This window comes from Pistacia vera, unplaced genomic scaffold, assembly GCF_008641045.1.
Source record: "Pistacia vera cultivar Batoury unplaced genomic scaffold, PisVer_v2 Contig150, whole genome shotgun sequence".
NCBI lineage: Eukaryota > Viridiplantae > Streptophyta > Magnoliopsida > Sapindales > Anacardiaceae > Pistacia > Pistacia vera.
The window spans coordinates 117,836-137,475 of record NW_022195577.1 but is presented as its reverse complement, the minus strand read 5'-3'; the positions used below and the strand labels follow the sequence as shown (position 1 = coordinate 137,475).

Sequence of the window (19,640 nt, the reverse complement as noted above, 5' to 3'; positions counted from 1 at the left end):
AAAAAAAAAAAGGGTTATGAATGGCAGACAAGAGGCTGCTAATCTCTCATAATTAAGGTTAATGTAGACTAATTAGTCTAATTTAAAATCAAATCGAATTTATCTTCCTCTTCCTCTTAGTCATGTTCATGTATATGATTTATATTATCTTTACTAAAGAACAAATTTTAATTTTTTTTCTAGCTTGTTTTATTATATGGTCAATATTTGTGTGAGTAGTGATCAATTTAAAGTAATCACATGCAGCAGAAGAAACTTTTTTAATGTGCATGCTTGGCTTCCTGCAGGCCATCATTAGATTGTGTAATTTTTTGCCTAATGGGGTCTCTTCTTTAACATCACCCACTTCATAAAGTGCACAAGGGTCTTGATTTATGAAGTGATTGTTATGCAATTTGATGGTTGACGATAAAGGGTATGCCAAGAAACTATCTTTCTGATGGTGGAGAGCCATTTTTTAGGGTGGATTTTTATGAGAAAAGCTTGAGGTTTATATTGCACCATGATGGGGTCCCAATTTTATCTTCCAAACTTAAAAATAGATGAAAAAGAAAGTGCTTTATGAGATATTCATGTTTCTATTGAATTTCTAGTGCATAATATGATATCTGGTTTCCTTATTCTAACTACCATGTATTGAGTGTCTCATATTATCAGATGTGACTCCACTTTTGATCCCATATATTGTCATTTCAGTGAACCATTTTCTTCAATTGACGACACCAATCAAAGTTCTCTCTCTTCTCTCTTTTAGTAAGCTTTTGGAGGGGTCAGGAAGCAATTGAATTCATTTCATTGATAACAACTTCTAAAAACAAAGATATATTTAACACTGTAATAACATCTATTATAGATAATTTAATTGGTTATACAATAAACACTTATAGGCAATGCTAAAACCAGACACTGGAAACATATAATTTAGAAAAAGAAAAAGAAACAACAACTTTATAAACTATAGTACTCTATAATGCTTTGAGTTATCAGATAACTGTTGAATTCAATGTGGATGATTTTGATGTTCTGATAATCATGAGTAGTCAAGTTGATTATTATGTGTTGGTGGACCATCCAATAATAAAAATGCCACCCCCCACTGTCAAGATGATGCCCATCTCTACTTACTCCCTAAGCTGCCATATGTCATCCATGTTCCACAAGGCATCTATCATGTCATTCGACATCCAGTCGCCACCAGCCACCTGGGATTCGGAGGAGGACGAAACGTCGAAACTGCCCATTCCTGTCATGGCACCTAGATTGAACCCCTCCATGTCATACCCACAACAGTCTACATAGTAACTCTCACTTGGAATTTGGTTGCCGTAGACAGTGTTAGCATCAACTGTTGGCTGTTGAGTAATTTCTTGAGGCTGCTGCAGGGAGATTTTTGTAAAATCTGAGGGGAGCTCAGGTGGGCTGGTGACTGGAACTAAACTTGAGTTTTCACTGAAGTGATGATTTGTGTTGTACATGAGTGTTGTGATTGGCAGCGTAGAGGAGGAATATGACTGAGAAGAGTTGGTTAAAAAACCAGGAGGAGAAGAAAATGAAGAAGAAGAAGAATTTGAAGAGTTCTGCTCCATCTTCTGAAGCAACCTTGGCATCCAAAAACATTTCACAGCTTCAAGAAATCTCTTGCTGTTAGACTCAATATTAAGCTGGCGAGCTTGCTTTTGAACTCTTGTTCTCCAATAGTTTTTTATTTCATTGTCAGTCCTTCCAGGCAGACATTGTGCAATTTTTGACCATCTGCAACAGTTCCCAGTAACCAAAACACACAGTAAATATGCATACTTTCATCTTGTAAATATGATATTAAAGTCGAGTTATTTACCTGTTCCCCCACTTGGAATGGAGTTCCAGGATCAGTAGTTGCTCCTGTGGAGTTAGGTTCCCTCGTTTAATGTCAGGTTTCAAGTAGTTCAGCCATCTCAATCTGCAGCTTTTTCCAGTTCTCTTCAGTCCTGGAATTAACATAACAAACACAGAATAATTAACAAAAGCTAATTCAGTCCTGGAATCAACAGAGTTCTAAGCAAATTTACCTGCACATTTAGCAAGCATATTCCAGCGGCCTTCGCCATGGTGAGAAATGTAACGAGTAAGAAGAGTATCCTCTTCAAGAGTCCATGGCCCTCTCCTTAACTCACTGTCTTCTTCACTAGAATTGCACTCCATTTTTGCAACAGCTGCAGCAGGCTGCCTAGCTACTCTCATTTTGTGAAGTTTATTTGATTGTTAAGGGTTAAAATCCAGAACAAAATGAGACTAAAAAACAATAATAATAAACAAAGGAATTAGAAAGTTCCCAATACTGGAAAAGTCCCTACAAGCTTCAAACTACACCTAGAAAACTAGGAAAAATAATAATATTAATAATAAGCAAGTTGGAGTTTAATGACAAGAGTGGTGGTGCTTTTTATATAGAAAATGGATAGGAATTTTCATGAGCATTTAGGATAGACTGCATTGTTGGCAAAGCTAGAGAAGACATAGTACAAATGGGTCCAATCAACAGTCACATAAATACATTGAAATAGTGAAAGACATCAATTTGGAACGTTCAAAGTATTTATCTAATTTCTTCAGCATCAATCAAAAACAAACCAAATCACAAGGCAATTATTATTCACACAAGTGAAATTGTGGGTCCTCTTTATTTATATCCCCCTCACCAACTCATGAATATACATACATTTATATATCTACAATAAAATAACATCTTTGTCATTTTCTGTTCTAAACTCTCCTGATTTTTTATACATCTAAGAATGAGTGGTTAAGATTTGTTATCTGTTTAGATCAAGGGAAAATCGTGTTCTAATACAACAAAAGTATCGGACAATTCAGAATGGAATATATATATATATATAATAGTATTGAATGGACATTATAAGTTCCTTGGGGAACTATGCAAACTACAAACAACTCATTGTCAAACAATGTAGATTGAAGTTGATGTATCAAAAAAAAAAATGAGATTTAAAGCCTAAAGAAGGGGAAGAAAGATACTTTGAAACTGAAATTCTTAATCAGTTTTCTTATGGGGAATGATTCCTTCCATTTTCTTGTGTTTCTAGATTATACCTTTAAAAGAAACGTGATTGACTAAACAAAATATATTATAAGCACAAATCACACAACTAAACGTGGAAATTATTGGGCGGCACTGAAGTTTGTTAGAAAATTTAGCAACACTTGAACATTTTGTTTGAATAAAGTTTATGCATTCTTCAAGGAACAACACTGCTAGTTCCAAGGTATTTCTTGTTTCTTCCAACTCTAAACTCTTTCATAAAAAGGCTGAGATAGTGGCTTATTTAAATAATAATAATAATCCCACATTAATGCAGCTAAATTTGACTATATACTGCCATTACTGATTAGTTTAAGGTTTAAACATGTTGGGTTATCAGCAGTTTTGTCAGATCTCTTACAAAGCCCACGTAAGAGCAAACTTGAGGAAAGATGAATGAATTTGGTGTACTATACATTCTGACACGAGGGTATCAAAAATTGAGCTTAAAAGCTTCAAGTGTAAAGACTAAAGGGAGTGGGGGTCCGGGGTTTAAAGATGAGAGAATAGACTGGGAATCAATAATTGAAGGGGATTCTATGTGTGAAGAGAGTTCAAGTAGAAAAGATAGGGTTTTACTATATTAAGTCTACAGCTTTATAAAATGGCGAAGATGTCTTTGTCATTTAACTATTTCTTGATGTTAAATGGTAAGATTTTTCATGTGACTTACATCCATAAAGCAACCATTTACTTCAGCTTGTTGTTCACAGGACACAGTCCCACAATAATTTATCAACAAAGATGAGATAAAGACAAAAGAAATGTGACCTTATAAACGCATGCGTGTGCTGACTTAAACCCTTGAACATGATAATTTCATGAATGAAAAAGATAAGGTTTTGAGTACATGTTGATTCAAGTACATTTTACATATTATAATAACGGAAACTGATACAATACTATGATGGATCTATTAGACTCATTCAATATTTCAATAGTTAAAAGACTATTTCAGAAAACTAATGGTTGAGATGGGATAACTATATTATGACTCATATCTTATAACAGAAATTAATATAACTCTAAGATCAATCTATTGAATATCTTTAATGGGTTAAAGTTAAAGACAATTTTAAACAATTAATGGTTGAGAACAGATAATTGTATTATAATACATATCATTAGTACATAAGTATATTTTACATTTTATAATGAATACTATGATATAATACTGAGATCAGATGGATCCATTGGATTTCTTTGACGATCTAATATTTAAAGACTGTTTCAAAAACCTAATAATTAAGATAGGATAAATAAATTATATATCTACTAATGAAACTTATATAATACTAAATAGTGATAGAATTTGAGGTAGGTCTGACTCCTCACCCAATAAAGCCTTGTTGAATGAGAGGGTTACCCTCTCTTATAACTTAGTAGGCTTGACTTGAGCGTGTCTAATCGGTGTGAAACTCCATCAAATAGATCTCTTTGATTATTATGACTACTTAATAGTCAAAGATACAACACGTATCATAAGTTGTACATCATTAAAAGTTTTCTTTGATTGATGAACATGGTTTGCATATCTGACAAGTTAAGATCAATTCTGTCAAGTCATATGAGCATTGACAAGAGAGGTGGTGCATGTGCAAACCCTAAACCCTAAATCTTAAATCCTAAACCCTATCACTAGTACATAATTATATTTTAAATTTTATAATAGATACTGATATAGTATTGAAATCCAATCGATCCATTAGATTTCTTTGATGGTCTAATAGTTAAAGACTATTTCAAAAACCTAATAATTAAGATAGAATAAATAAATTATATATCTAATAATGAAACTGATATAATACGAATAGATCTATTTGATTATTGCGACTACTTAATAGTCAAAGATACAACCCATATCATAAGTTGGTACATTCTTTTAATGATGAATATGGTTTGCATATCTGACAAGTTAAGATCAATTCTGTCAAGTCATATAAGCATTGACAGGAGAGGTGGTGCATGTGCAAACCTGGTAAGAGAGAGACGTTAATTTTGTAGCTGTGAAGCACTTGCCAACCTGAGTTGGCTGCTAGTTTGACTTAAACTTGAAGATCTAATCATATAATGTGTGAAATTTTGAATGATTGTTTTGAAACTTAACTGGTCGTTCTAAGATGAACCCTAAAGTCAATGTGTTTGATTAGATATGACACTAAAAAACCTCACTCTTTTTCTTATATTTACTATTACATTGTCATTGATTTTTACGTCCATGATGCTACTATTTTATTGCTTAAACTTTGTCTTTAGAAGGAATAGTTTTCTTGGTAAACTGTTTTTCTCGGAAATCTAATATCAAAGTCATAGTTAGACAACTGTTGAATACACTTTCTCAAACATTTATAATATATTATTTTAATACTAACTTGTGGAAATATCTAGTGTCTTCATAGTCATGGGCACTTGCCTATTACCCAAAGTTTTCAGCCCAAACAGACTTTACTGGAACTTTACAAGGGCTGATCCAATTCTACTGAGGCCCAATTTTTAGCCATTTTGGCAACAGTGTTTGTCATAAGTCATAACAATTCAATTAGTGAAAGTTACACTTGGTTCATTTTTCTATATTTTTTAGAATAATATTTAAAAAAAAGTAAAATTGGATGATTATTACGATATAGGATTTAGAAATTAACAAAAATACTCTTCTAAGTTTTTTTATTTACTAAACACCTCTATAATAAAATATTAAAAATTAATAAAAACACCCCCACCCATCCATTAAATACCGATAGCCGGCCATCGTCGCCGAAGGGTGGCTGGAGTCGCTTTATTGAGACACTATCGATTGGATCTGATCGGTCAAGCGCCGATATGACCTTTTCTGGCCTGATCCACGGTGGATCTGGTGGAAAAATGCCAGATCTACGGCTAGTCTGGCCATTGACGGCCAGATCTGGCTACATTTGGTCGTCAATGATGGCCAAAGATATGGCTATCATTGACGACTAACTACAGCCAAAGATCTGGCCGTTAACAACTAGATCTTTGGCAGTAGATCTGGCATTTTCCAGTCAAATCCACAGTGGATCTGGCCGAAAAAGGTCAGATCAGTTCACTACATGCCAGATCCAGCCGGTAGTGTACCATTATACCAGATTCCGGCCAGCATCCAGTGGTGGTGGCTGGAATCTGGCAAATGTGGCTTATTGGGGTGTTTTTGTCAATTTCTAAAATTTGTTTTGGGGGTGTTTAGTTAAATTAATAAATCTAGGGGGTTTAAAAAGAATTGAATAATATAGAATAATAATTTGAGAATAAGGAAATGAATATGTATTTTGGATAGAATAGGGAATAAAGTAGTGAAAAATTGTGTACTAAGGGGCCTTATTATTATTATTATTATTATTTTTGGTAATTGGGGTGTTTAGATCAGTTTGCATGTATCTCAATTAATCTTCGAGATCCATTGAATATCATACAAATCCAATGAATCAAGTAAGTCACAAATGTGGTAGGTGGCCACTTAATAAAACTCAAACACAAGACCTCTGGGTAACTTAAGATCTTGCCATCCGACTCTTTAATCACTTGGCTAGTGGCTAGATGGCAAGACCTTATATTACCCAGAATTGCTTCACATTTTTTCCTAGACCGTAAATTTGATGCCAAAGCTAAACTCAGTCTCTCTTTCTCATTAGATGCCAAGAGAAACTGAACTAGTATATGAAATTAGAACCAACAAATTACGATACCCTTACTTCATTCACATGTTTTTAAATGGAAATCTCTCATTTTCATTGTCCTTTGGCCTCACTGGAAGCCGTCAATTATTGGAGTTAGTTAAAGGGTATTCTTAAAATCATTGAACATTATCTAATAATAACTATACTGTAGTTGGAAGGCAAAAAAAGAAAGCTCTTAAGAGAGCCAAATTGAAGTTTGGCTTCATTAGCTTTTATGTTGAGTTTCCATGCCCTATCTTCCCAGAATTCAAGTTCATACAAACTTTTGTCATTTTCAATGGAACTGATTCAATCACAATCTCAATGGTCCATTTCCTTGGATTGTGACTTCCATGCTATACTTGTTATGTATTCTTATTCGCTGTCTTTTCTCTTCAAATAAACTTATCTTGTAAATCATATTTTTTTATGGATAAGAACACGTGAGGGTTTAGTCGGAAGGTCAAGTCGGTGGTTTGTTGTCATAAGGTTTAGGTTATTGAAGTTGAATTTGTCCCACATCACTAAGTTGGTGGGCCGTTATGGTGTATATATATGTTTGGGCTCCATCATTTCTTAAGCTAACTTTTGTGAGTGAGTTTTACTTCCGATTTTATCATGGTATCAAAACCACGTTTGTTTGAGGCGATAATGAGTTTGAACTCAACCTTGCACGCCGAGCGTGAGGGAGGGTATTGGGGCTTGAATTTGTCTATATATGTGGTTGAACTCTCTTCTTCTTTGAGTTAGCTTTTGTGGTTGGACTCCCTCCTCTCTTGAGCTAGCTTTTGGGTTTAAGTATTTTGTAATTAGACTCTCTTCTCACTTGAGCTAGCTTTTGGGCTTGAGTTCTACTTAAACCCTCATCTCTTGAGCTAGCTTTTGGGCTTGAGTTCTACTTAAACTCACTTTATCATAGGTATCTAAGTCCCCGCATAGATACATGTATGACTAAAGGTCATTGTTTCTCGATTCTCAAAGATTATACAATTCCACAAAATTTGAGGTTTGAGCCCACTGAGAGGCACATGCCTGGTCAAAGGTAGATTACACGATTTGGCAGGGGTTCCAATTTCGAACTCATAGAGATTACAGTTTCGAATTCGTGCATGCGAAACAAATGCAAAGGATTTTTGGACGTTTGTTTGAAACTCAAAATCGAATTTAGAAAACAAACAATTTTAGCTTTTGTGATCGTTCTCATAAATTTGATGTTCCTTATGCTTATCGCTCTCTAATTCTTCTAGACTTGGCCAAACCAAAAATCAATAAATAATTAATCAAAAGAAAAAGCATTAGTGGTGTAAGATTAAGAAGTCTTAATGGGGATGTTGACAATCTCAAATCACATATGGTTCTTTCACTTTCTGGCAAAATTTCTGTCAACCAAAACCACTCTCCAGTTCCAACAATTGAGGATGGGTTTGGCGATTTTGAACAAACTCAAAGTTGACATTAAGCACCTGCAATATATATATATATATATAAAACGTCCATGCAATTCAAAGCTGACAAAGAAATCACAGTCCCATTGCAGTGGTTCATAAATAATTTAGTTAAAATACTATTCTGGGTTGCTAACAATCTCAGTGGAAGAGATTTTCAAGCAGCAAATTTATATTTATTGGAGTTTTCAGCAGGCCTACATGGAGGGTTTTTATTGTGAGAATCTTGGACATTCAATTGGGCAGCAAATTTCCAAATTTAGATCAATTTTAGTCAATACTGTCAACAATCTCTCTAGATTATGAGCATCCTGAAATGGTTAAGTTGTTGGTAGATGTTACCAGCTCATACAGAAGATAATTCTAGTTGAAAATAAAAGTCTATGCAATTACCACCAAGATGTTGTGTTTAGCGTGCACAGATTTGTTTCGTCCTTCATCAGGAACACATCTACTTACTTGGTAGAACCGAAGACTTATAAATTAACCTAAGCTACAAGCCTTCTTACATATAAGAGTTCAGGTTTAACTGAGTAGATATTGTCCACTTTCAGTTTACTCCACACAGATTTGATTTTGTTTTTCAAATAATCGTCCTTGGAAAGTAAGAATAAATTGAATTAAATAACTCGACGCAAGCTTAGATCTCAAGACATACAAAATCTGATTTGTATAGATTAATTTTATCATAATTTAATGATATGTGTGACTTCAGAATTCATTTTTCTCCTGTTTCATCGAAATTTAAGAATGAGCTGTAAGGTTAGAGATTTAGGATTTGACTTGCAGAGAAGGGTCTATTTCTTGAGCGAGGATTTGGACAAACTCTAGTTTAACTCTACAGAAGCTGAATTCTGAACAAATTAAGAATTGAATTGAATTTATTTCTTAAATCAAGATTATGTCATTTCCCATAAATTCTTCATATGAATGAGATTGAATCTTAGATGTGGACCATACTCAATCAAAGACAAGCAGTGGTCCCACTTACTGGATTTATCAACTAAATGTGGACCTATCATTGTTACTCATCAATCTATAACACATTGACAAGTGGCAATCAGATAGCCACCTTCATTATTTCCTTTTAATCATATCAGGAAAATTAAATATAAAAATATTTATATAACCCTTTTCTGCAATTAGAGCTTGGAAGATTTCATATATTGCATATAAATATGATGCACAAATACTATCAAAACATTCATAGAGTTTTCTGAAACCTTTGAGTCTCTCATCACCTGAGGTTTCTGAAACCTTTCAGACTTCAGAGTGCAATGGAGAATCAGAACTCTAGTAATCCTGATAACGCCTTCATGGTTTTTTCTAATGGCAGCTTCTTTGGTCATCAACAGACTCAGCTTGCCATCAACTTTACCGATAATATTCAGAGCTTTACACATCCTGGAGACCAAACTGGTGTGCCAGGTTTAGGATTGGCAGGCGATTTCAATCCTGATAGCAGGATTCGGAAGCCGGCGCTTACTGTTGACAGCCTGGTGAATTTTTCTCCTCCTGTTTCTGCAAATAATGAGGTCAAGATGAGCTTTTTGTTTTTTAATTTCTTGATTTTTAGTTTCTGCAGAATGAAAGTAATAGTTTTTCTGTTTGATTTTTGCAGAGCTTGAGTGGAAGAAAAAGAAAGAGAAACAGTGAGAAAGTGGCGGAGAAACCAAAAGAAGTTATCCATGTGAGAGCAAAAAGAGGTCAAGCTACTGATAGTCACAGTTTGGCAGAAAGGGTATAAATATTTTTTCTCGTATATGAAAATTCTCAGTTGCGGACACTCGGTATTCCTGACGTTTAGCTCTTATTTGATGTTAGGTAAGAAGAGAGAAAATAAATGAAAGGTTGAGGTGCTTACAGGACCTCGTTCCAGGATGCTACAAGGTAAGAAATAAAAAAAAAAAAAAAAAATTATATTATACTCTCTGTTTGTGTAAGATTTAATGAATGTTACATTTTATGAATAAAATTGCAGACAATGGGAATGGCAGTGATGTTGGATGTAATTATAAATTATGTTCGGTCTCTGCAGAATCAAATTGAGGTTGGTCTTCAATCAAGAAATTCATTTTCTGTTGTTTACATTAAAGTTTGAATAACAAATTCTCTGGTATGCTGCTTCCAGTTTCTGTCAATGAAGCTTTCAGCAGCTAGCATGTATTATGACTTCAACTTGGAGCTCGATGCTACAGAAACCATGCAGGTAAATTAGAAAATAAATATATATTTTAGTTTAATTTATTTGTTTTAGAGCGATTGAGTTTTTTATTTAATGCAATTGTGATGTTGTAGGGAACATATGCCTATGATGCACGAGAGATGGAGAGGATGGTGAGAGAAGGGTATGGAGGCCCTTCTTCCTTCCACTCTACATGGTCTCTTTGAAACCATTCATCCTTTAATATAATTTGCTTTTACTTTCATTCTTAGATATAAAACTCCATATACTTGCAAAAAAGGGGGAAAAAAAAAAAAATTGTATATCTGATATTCCATCCATGACTACTGATGGAAATAATCATTAAACGAAACGAAACGATATCAGTATCTTGTATTTTCTTCTTCTTATTATTATATTTGAGATTGATCTGAGTTTCTGATTTGTGTTGTATCTCTTTTATGTTCATGTAATAAATTACTAGAAAGAATAACTTCTGCAATGGTTTTTCACGGTAGTATTAAAATCCTGTTGTAAAAGGCTCTTTTATTCTCGTAATAGTAATAAATCTTGGCTATAAAAGATGATCTCACAAAAGTTTGATTATTGGTAGAGAATTATATAGTGAATGGTTGAGAAATGGTGGTTATGAAAAGGCAGGTACATTGCATCTCAGAGATATTGAGATACGTAGATGAGACAGTTTCAATAGGGCCATTGATTATATCAATCTACTTACCAGAAGAGAATGAGTGACCTATCAGGAGGGTGGGTTCCTTGCCCTTAATTTGGAAGGACAAAAGAAACTCACACTGTCCTTTCACATCATCACAGTATATAATACATATCTCATCTTGTTTAAAGTGAAAAGAGACCAAAATCATATATGTTTTAGTCTACTGATACTAGTAGAGCTGGGCAAGGGACCCGTCCCTTGCGGGCCCAGGCCTAGGCCCGTTTGGGACTGGTCTCCAATGGGACCAGTCACTCATTGTCCCAGGCCCATGAGAAAAATCAGGACCCAGACCAGGCCTTAGGCCTAGTTGAGACTAGTCCCATGGGCCCAAGACCGGTCCTAGGACCGGTCCCATGGGGTTTGGATAATTTTATTTTTCTCCCTTAATTTTTTTTTTTATATTTTGGGGGTAAAACAAAATTTTATAAGGGGTTTTTAGGATTTTTTAGGGGTTGATTAGTAAGTTTCTAAAAATTTAATTAATTTTAAAAAATAATAAATTACTAGTTAATTTTAATTTTTAACATAAATGTAATATTCACATTTCACATATTCACGCTTCACAAATAAACAATTAAATAAATTTTTTTAATTAAATTATTCATCTTCAATTTCATCGCCAACACTAGTTACATTATTTAAATCTGTATTCCTAAAGAGTTCGAGTAGTTCAGGATCTTCAGGGTGCTGTTGTAGTCTTCTTTCTGCATGAGTCCAATCCCGTAAACACGTTATCACTTCAATCATCTCATCGGTTAAAGAACATCTTCTGTCTTCAATAATCCGACCACTCGTTGAAAATATTGACTCGAATGCAATTGTAGAAACTGGCACAGATAAAATGTCACGTGCCATTTGGGATATAATGGGGAATAGACTTTCATGTTGATTCTACCATTGAAGAATATCCATGTCAAGTTGCTCGTTCATCGTCATAAAGGTCAGGTCCACCTGTAGGTAGCGAGTCATCTCATTTGGTCCATGTATGTACAAGCTGGAGCTTCCGCCACGTTCCACATACGCCCACTTGCTCGATCCTTGAGGGGGGGCTACATCAAGGCCCTGATCGCCTCTCCTAGACGTTCCACTTCCACTTCCACTTCCATTGTACTTGTTCTCATATAAAGAAAAAAGCCTATCCAATTTGTGTTTAAAGTTAGTCAAATAAGATGTATGATCATGTCCTAAATAATGGCCTAACTCAGTAATTACACCGTTAACTACGGATAATTTAAACCTATGATTTAGAAAAAGGCCTAATCCATATAAGAATGGAATATCTAACCAATATCTCTTATATTTTTCTTCCATACTTGAAATAATTTCACTTAAAATGTTATCATATCTATATTGAGCAAAAGTTTTAGCAATTTGAAGTAAAATATCTAACACTAAATTAGTAGTTGGATAATAAATACCATTTAATGTATTAGTAGCATCATAAAAAATTTTAAGAAATGAATAAAAAAGTTCACAAACCGCCCAATCATCATAGTTGACAACTTCCTCTGGATAGTTCTTCCGGTTGACGAAATCTGTAATTTGTTTCGCGGTTGGCAAAGCTTTTTCCAACATCAAGTAGGTAGAGTTCCAACGGATAGGCATGTCTGTACATAACTTCAAAGGTCGAACCGGTGGCTCCTCTTGCTTACAATATTTGACGTACTCCTGCCATCTTTTATTGCTACCGCCGACGATAAATCCAATAGCTCTACGCACCCTCTCCATCTTTGAATGTATAGCATCTAAACCTGCTTTAACTATCAAATTGATGATGTGACAAGCACATCTCTGGTGATAAAATTTGTCTTCACCAAGCGGATCCAATTTCTTTTCAAATAAAGAGATTGTCGCGGTGTTAGCAACTGCATTATCAAGCGTTAGCGCTACAACTCTATCAGTTAATAAATATTCTTGCAAAACTTCAAGAATTGTAAAATAAATAGTTTCAGCACTATGTTTTTCATATAATGGTTTAAAACCTATCAATTTTTGTTGTAAACCCCAATTATGATCTAAGAAATGTACTATGACAGTTAAAAAATTGGTTTTTGATCTACAAGCCCATATGTCTGATATAAATGCAATAGATATATTCCTAAAATTTTGAAATTCGTTTTTAAGTTTATTATTTATTTTGTTATAAAGTTTTAGTATATCTCTTCTACTTGTACTTCTACTAACAGGGGTATATGCTGGACAAAATGCAGTTTTAACCATATTAACAAAAAAAGGATTTTCAGATAAACAAATGGGAGAGTCTGTAGCAACTATATATCTTGCTATTTCCTCTCGTGCAACATTGTATTGTATTGCCATGTTGAGAGAGTTGAGGATTGTGGATTAAAATTAAGTTGAGTTTGAATTTGTCTACCTGATCCGCTTGAAGATGCATTTATTTGGGGATGCTTATTCTCTACGTGTCGTCGCATCGTCGAAGTCCCTTTCTCAGCGCCAATAATGGTTCCACATAAATTACATATCCCATACGATGCTTCCCCCTCCCCATTTGTCTTTGGCCGTTTTGATTTGGTGAAGTATCGCCAGATATCGGACATGACCCTCTTTGACGGTCGGGGGGGTTGGGCTATGTCTGTGCCCGTTGACTCGCAGCTCGCATGTGTTTGGCTACACCTCGTCCCGACCAAATGTGGTTGTGGAATTACAGCTGCTTCCTCTGGAGGAAATGATGAAAATGGATTGAAGGCTTCAATTTCTTCGGTGGATGGAACGTAAAACTCATTTGGGGAAGACATTATAAATTTACGATAAAATAATAAATAATTAAAATGAAAAGAAATTAAATAATAATACGAAATTATGATGATGTTGAAAAATAGAAAAAGTTTTGAATAATATAAATAAATTATATGAATAAATTATAAATATAAATTGAATGAGAAATTGATTGGAGATTTGGAGTAGAGAGATTGAGAGAATGAAAGAATGAGAGATTGATTGGTGTGAATAAAATGAAAGGTTTTAGGGTTATTTATAGTGTAGTTGTGGGGAGGAAAATGAAAAAAAAAAACTTATAATTATTTAGTTTATAACCGTTGGCTGCTCTTGTGACCGTTGGCAGCCAATGGTTATAAAAAGTTAATTTTTTTTTTTTCAATAAATTTTGTAAAATTTTATTTTAACCTTTATAATTTATACTTATTTAAGGGGTTTATTGTAATTTTACAAAGGACTAAAATGATAAAGTATAAAAAAACTTTGGGCCCAGGCCCGGGCCTTGGAGGAAGGCCCAGTGAAGGGCCCGGGCCCTCCTCCTTAGGCCTGGTCCCGTTTTGGGACCAGGCCTCTTAGGACCAGGCCTCTTAGGACCAGTCCTCTCAAGGACCGGTCCTAAGACCGGGTTTTGATGCTGGGTTTTTGGGCCCGGTCCCAAATGCCCAGCTCTAACTAATAGTAATAATCTACAGAAAAGAACTAATATGGGTCCTTCCAATTTGAATTCTAAAGGATTATGTGATATTACTTTTCATTAACTATCAATTATAATAAGTATGTAGATTCTAATCTTATTCATTCTATCTATCAATACCTTGAAGGAGACTTCTCAACTGTTGAGGATTCAATTAAATGGGCAGATTCAGCCACTCTGTTAGTTAGAAGTATGAAGAATTTAATTAGTACCTCTAACCATTGAAAGTACCAAATCTTGGAAAAGATAATGTCAACTTTTGTTTCATGATAGATATACACACTTCAGCACAAATCTTGTTTTATATATATTTAAAAGGATCTTATGATTTTCTTTAAAAAAAAAAAAAAAATTCCTTTCATTTAGTCCTAAACCCTTCTATATTTATAAGTGTAGATTCTCTGTGTTGATGCTCAGATTTTGACACCAACGACTCGCACGTGTAAAGTGTTAAGCAGTTCTTAGAAATTACATGTGAATAATTATGATAATCTAATACAAAGACCGAATAATAAATGAAAAATGATTTTTAAAGTGGTACGGATGCTTAAAACGAATCCTACTTTTATTGCTATTTTATATATGAGAGATTACATGAAGTCGCATATAGCGAACAACGAACAGAGATACAATAACTGAATATTAAGTCAGTTTCTTTCTCTTAAGTTATCTTTACTCTGAAAATAAAGATTATAATCAGAATGAGGGTTCAGTCTCAGAATCCCAAAAGTGAATGGGGGAGTCCTTTATATAAAATAGAAGAATTTAAGGTAATGATTACAAATCTGCAAGTGGGTAGGTGCCGTGCAAGTCCTCCTTGCGTCCGATTGGTCGACAACTTGGGAATAAAGCTCGGCAAGGACTGGTCCCAAGCAGGCCTAGGCTTGGGCCCATTTGGGACTGGTCCCAAATGGGGCCAGTCGCTCATGGGCCTGGGACCGGTCCCAGGCCCATGAGAAATTCTAGGACCTGGACCGGTCCTTAGGACTGGTCCTTAGGACTGGTCTTATGGGCCCAAGACCAGTCTTAGGACCGATCCTATGGGCTTGGAAAATTTATTTTTTCTCCCTCAATTTTTTTTATACTTTGGGGGCGAAAAGAAATTTTGTAGGGGGTTTTTAGTATTTTTTAGGGGTAAAATTTATAAATCTTATAAATTTTTTAGGCTTGGAAGATTTTTTCTTTAATAAATTTTGTAAAATTTTTTTTAACCCCTATAATTTATGTTTATTTTAAAACTTATAAGGGGTTTCATGTAATTATACAAGGGACTAAAACGAAAATATGTAAAAAAATTTGGGCCTAGGTTGGGACCCTTGGAAGAGGGCACAGTGTAGGGCCCGGGCCCTCCTCCTTAGGCCTGGTCCCGTTTTGGGACCAGGCCTCCTAGGACAAGTCCTCTCAAGGACCGGTCCTAAGACCGGGTTTTGGGATTGGGCTTTTGGGTCCAGTCCCAAATGCCCACCTCTACTTGGGAAATATCCTCAAATTACCTTAGGCTTAGAGATGTGCGCAACCCTAATTCACTTATAAGTAAGACCTGAATCTGTCAAGTTGGTGACAACCATACTCTTTTTGTCATAAAGCGACGTGACAGCTCTTAAACGGCGCAAAACCTTCCTGAATTTGATTGGCGCTTACTGATGTAAGCTTACGTCAACCCTAACTTTTTAGACATAACACTCTGCATTAAAGTTTCGTATGCTTAAATCTTTTACTTTTTTTTTTTGAAACCAAATATGAATAGCATTTACGCACCTTTAAATTACTGATTATATGATATCCTTTATATAAAAGCGTTTAGTTCAGGGAATGTTGGATTACTGGAATCTTATATTACCTTGAAGATTATTTGAAATCTTTAGGAAAATATGTTTGATTAGTTGGTGGGTATGTTATATTAATATGTTTGGTTAGGGGGAATAAATTGGTGGATATGTTATTTAAATTACTAAATTACCCTCTTTCTAAATATTAATATAATATTATTTTTATTATTAATTTTTGAAAAAAAAATTTAACCCCAATATTTCAGATTGAGCTAAAACACCCCCGCTTATATAAAACTTTTATTTATGACAAAATCACCCCCACCCCCCGCCACCACTGCAAACCACCGCTGGAAGTCTCGAAAGTCACCGTGAGTAGCTCACCGTGACCATGAGGCTCCGCTATAGCCGTTTCTGCCATATTGACGGCCGAAAACGACTATATTAGGCCATATCAGGCCAGATCTCTTCTAGCCGGAATAGATCTGGCCGATAAAGGCCAAGGGTCTGGCCGTTAACGGCCAAATCTGCTCTCGATATGGCCTTTTTGGCCATCAATGTGGCCAGAAATGGCCATATCGGGGCCTCCCGGTCATGGTGGGCTACTCACGACGACTCCAAGTGATTTCCGGTGACTTCCCGCAGCAGCCGGCGGTGGTTTGGCTGGCAGTAGCAGGTGGGTGGGGGTGGTGGCTTGGGTAAGCTGAAATTTGTTTTGATTTCAAGGGTAATTTGTCCAAAAAATTAATTAAATGGGGTGAAATGGTAAAAGCAAGATTCATGTAAATAAATTTAAAAACAAGGACATTATTGTCCTAAAATTTTATTAATAAGGGATAGAATTGTAAAAAAAAAAAAAATTACCCAAGTGATCTTCCATACTTAAAAAAATAGAGGTAATTAGATTACCTCCAATATTACTAATAGTAATTACTATTGGTATTTGAAGATTACCAGAATCTTATATTACTTGACAAACCAAACATAGTAATAAAGTAATATAAGATGATTTAACCTCAATAACCACATGTAACCCCCAACCAAACGCCCCTAAAAGGTTATTCATATCCACTACTAAGTTGGTAATTTTTTCAAAAGTTTTTTTAACCAAAATAGTGATGGTAAAAAATAAAATGCAATGTAATGGCGAAGTGGTTGTTAAATTACATTTTTGCCCTTCTAGCAACTAAACCCAACCAGAAAAAGTTCCCTCGGTAGCAAGTGGTAGTTAAACAGACTCGCATGGTTTTGAACGCCCAGCTTCTAATTTGTCCACCATCGCCAGTCAAGAGATGTTGCAGGCTTTTGCTTCTATCTCCCCCCTCCACGTGGCACTCCCTGCCGCCGCACGTGTGAAGTCTCCGCCACTTGTTTTCCCAATGAGCCAACCGCCTCGTCGCCATTTCCGATCACTCGCCACTGTGACCGCGGCCAAGTCCACTCCCTCTGCATTTCTTGACCTCAAAGCTGGCAAAGGGTATTGAAAAAATCTATGGGCTTATTACTTTTCTTGTAAAGTTCGCATTTTTATCGTAATGTTTAAATTTTTATTATTGTTTGATAACGTTTCGTAGAATGAGTGAGTTTCATGATATTGAGCTCAAAGTCCGGGATTATGAATTGGATCAATATGGAGTTGTGAATAATGCTGTCTATGCAAGTTATTGTCAACATGGTAAGAATTTTTTTCACTGATTCTTGTTTAATGTATCCAATTTTTGTTTTGAATGTTTTTTTTAGTGAAGAGAATTAGATAAGAATTCCAGTTGATATATTTGGATTTGGATTTGATTGGCTCTTGTGTTGACCTAAAATTGTTTCTTCTAATTGGGTGGTATGAGGCAGGGACTGATTTGGTAGATCTCAGCTTCCATTCTATAGTTTATGAAAAGTGAACTCTTGTGCTCCAAATTGGGTTTTAGAGAAGGATTGATTTAGATGTTAAGTTTGTGACAACAGAGGAAATGTTTTGGATGCTTTCAACAATGGAGATTTTGTTTCTGAATGCATTTTCTTTTTAAGTTCCTAAACAATTTGATTAATATGGTTTTAAATGAAGGAGGTGGTAGGAGTTTCTTGGTTTTGAAACGTGCTCATGTATGTTTTAAAGAATTATGGAGAGTTTTTTCGTCAGTCTTGATGTGGATTGAGTGCTATTCCTTCAATTTCTTACTCAGGTCGTCATGAGCTTTTGGAAAGGATTGGTATCGATTGTGATGCAGTTGCCCGCACTGGTGATGCATTGGCCCTATCAGAGTTGTCACTCAAATTCCTTTCACCTCTAAGAGTATGCCCTCTGATCTTTAAATCTGTGATTACTAAACCTTTTATCTAGTTGTATATATCAATTTACTTATGTATTATGAGGAACTAAACCTCATGTAAGTACAAAATACTCCTGGTTGGTTATTTTTCTCTCACATGGGCACTTGTGGATCTAAAGTGATTAATATTAGCATTGGGTTGTCAAAGGAATAAGAATGACTTTCATGGAAAAATCATTGAACACAAATACTTCTCTTTGTCCCTCTTGAAACTTTAAATTGAAGTGACCATATTTGGAAAAGATTGCCTTTTGCTTAACCACAAAAGATTTTCAGTGCTAGCACAATATGCCTGCTTCAATTCATAGCTGCCAGTTTAGTTCTTAATGGCAAAAAATCCTTAATTACAATGATCTTATTTATATCCTTCCACATGGTGCATTTGCAACCAGAGTGGAGATAAGTTTGTTGTGAAGGTGAGGATCTCTGGCTCATCGGCTGCTCGCTTATACTTTGAGCACTTCATTTTTAAGCTGCCAAATGAAGAGGTTTGTCGTTCTCAACCCTGAACTGAACTTCTACATTGTTTTTATGAACCGCCATGATGCTCAGTGCTCTGTTATGTTTTGTGCAGCCTATTTTGGAGGCAAAGGCCACAGCAGTTTGGCTTGACAAACATTATCGCCCTGTCCGTATTCCACCTGAGATGAGATCTAAATTTGTTCAGTTTCTTCGCCATGAAGATTCTAATTGATTTAATTGCAAAAAGAACTTTTTAAACAAAATTCTTGCCTATATACCCGCTGGAACCGATAGTACATTTCCCTCACAATATACCTTTTTCAGCTTCGTATAAAAACCTGGACTCTACAAAACTAATCATACTTGCTTAGCAATATCTGACAACTTTCTTGGGATAAAAGAAAAAAGGGTGGCGGAGGAAATGATCGGCCATGATTTGAGGATTTTAAAAGATTGATTCTTTAACCTTATACTTGTTTGTGTAATAAAGATTTTGGATTTGACATGATCTTCTTGGAGCTCAAATGCTTGCATCCCTCTTGTAGAAGATTATATTTTGT

The 19,640-nt window shown here is 35.2% G+C and overlaps 3 protein-coding genes across 3 annotated transcripts; 2 read left to right on the top strand and 1 right to left on the bottom strand.

Moving 5' to 3' along the window:
• Positions 1–821: 821 nt before the first annotated feature.
• LOC116124161 (transcription factor MYB62-like) lies at positions 822–2,405 on the bottom strand. The gene is made up of 3 exons (XM_031409876.1): positions 2,049–2,405; positions 1,838–1,967; positions 822–1,752 (listed from the first exon to the last, which is right to left on the bottom strand). Exons 1-3 carry the CDS (start codon positions 2,218–2,220, stop codon positions 1,122–1,124), a joined length of 933 nt encoding a protein of 310 aa, XP_031265736.1. The 5' UTR covers positions 2,221–2,405; the 3' UTR covers positions 822–1,121.
• A 6,997-nt stretch (positions 2,406–9,402) lies between these two features.
• LOC116124144 (transcription factor bHLH75-like) lies at positions 9,403–10,762 on the top strand. The gene is made up of 6 exons (XM_031409858.1): positions 9,403–9,730; positions 9,817–9,936; positions 10,020–10,085; positions 10,177–10,245; positions 10,327–10,404; positions 10,494–10,762. The coding sequence occupies exons 1-6, from the start codon at positions 9,473–9,475 to the stop codon at positions 10,584–10,586; spliced, it is 684 nt and encodes a 227-aa protein (XP_031265718.1). The 5' UTR covers positions 9,403–9,472; the 3' UTR covers positions 10,587–10,762.
• A 6,934-nt stretch (positions 10,763–17,696) lies between these two features.
• On the top strand, positions 17,697–19,564 carry LOC116124209 (acyl-acyl carrier protein thioesterase ATL3, chloroplastic-like). Its single transcript, XM_031409913.1, has 5 exons — positions 17,697–17,771; positions 17,869–17,969; positions 18,472–18,581; positions 19,011–19,106; positions 19,193–19,564. Exons 2-5 carry the CDS (start codon positions 17,870–17,872, stop codon positions 19,310–19,312), a joined length of 426 nt encoding a protein of 141 aa, XP_031265773.1. The 5' UTR covers positions 17,697–17,771; position 17,869; the 3' UTR covers positions 19,313–19,564.
• Positions 19,565–19,640: the final 76 nt, after the last annotated feature.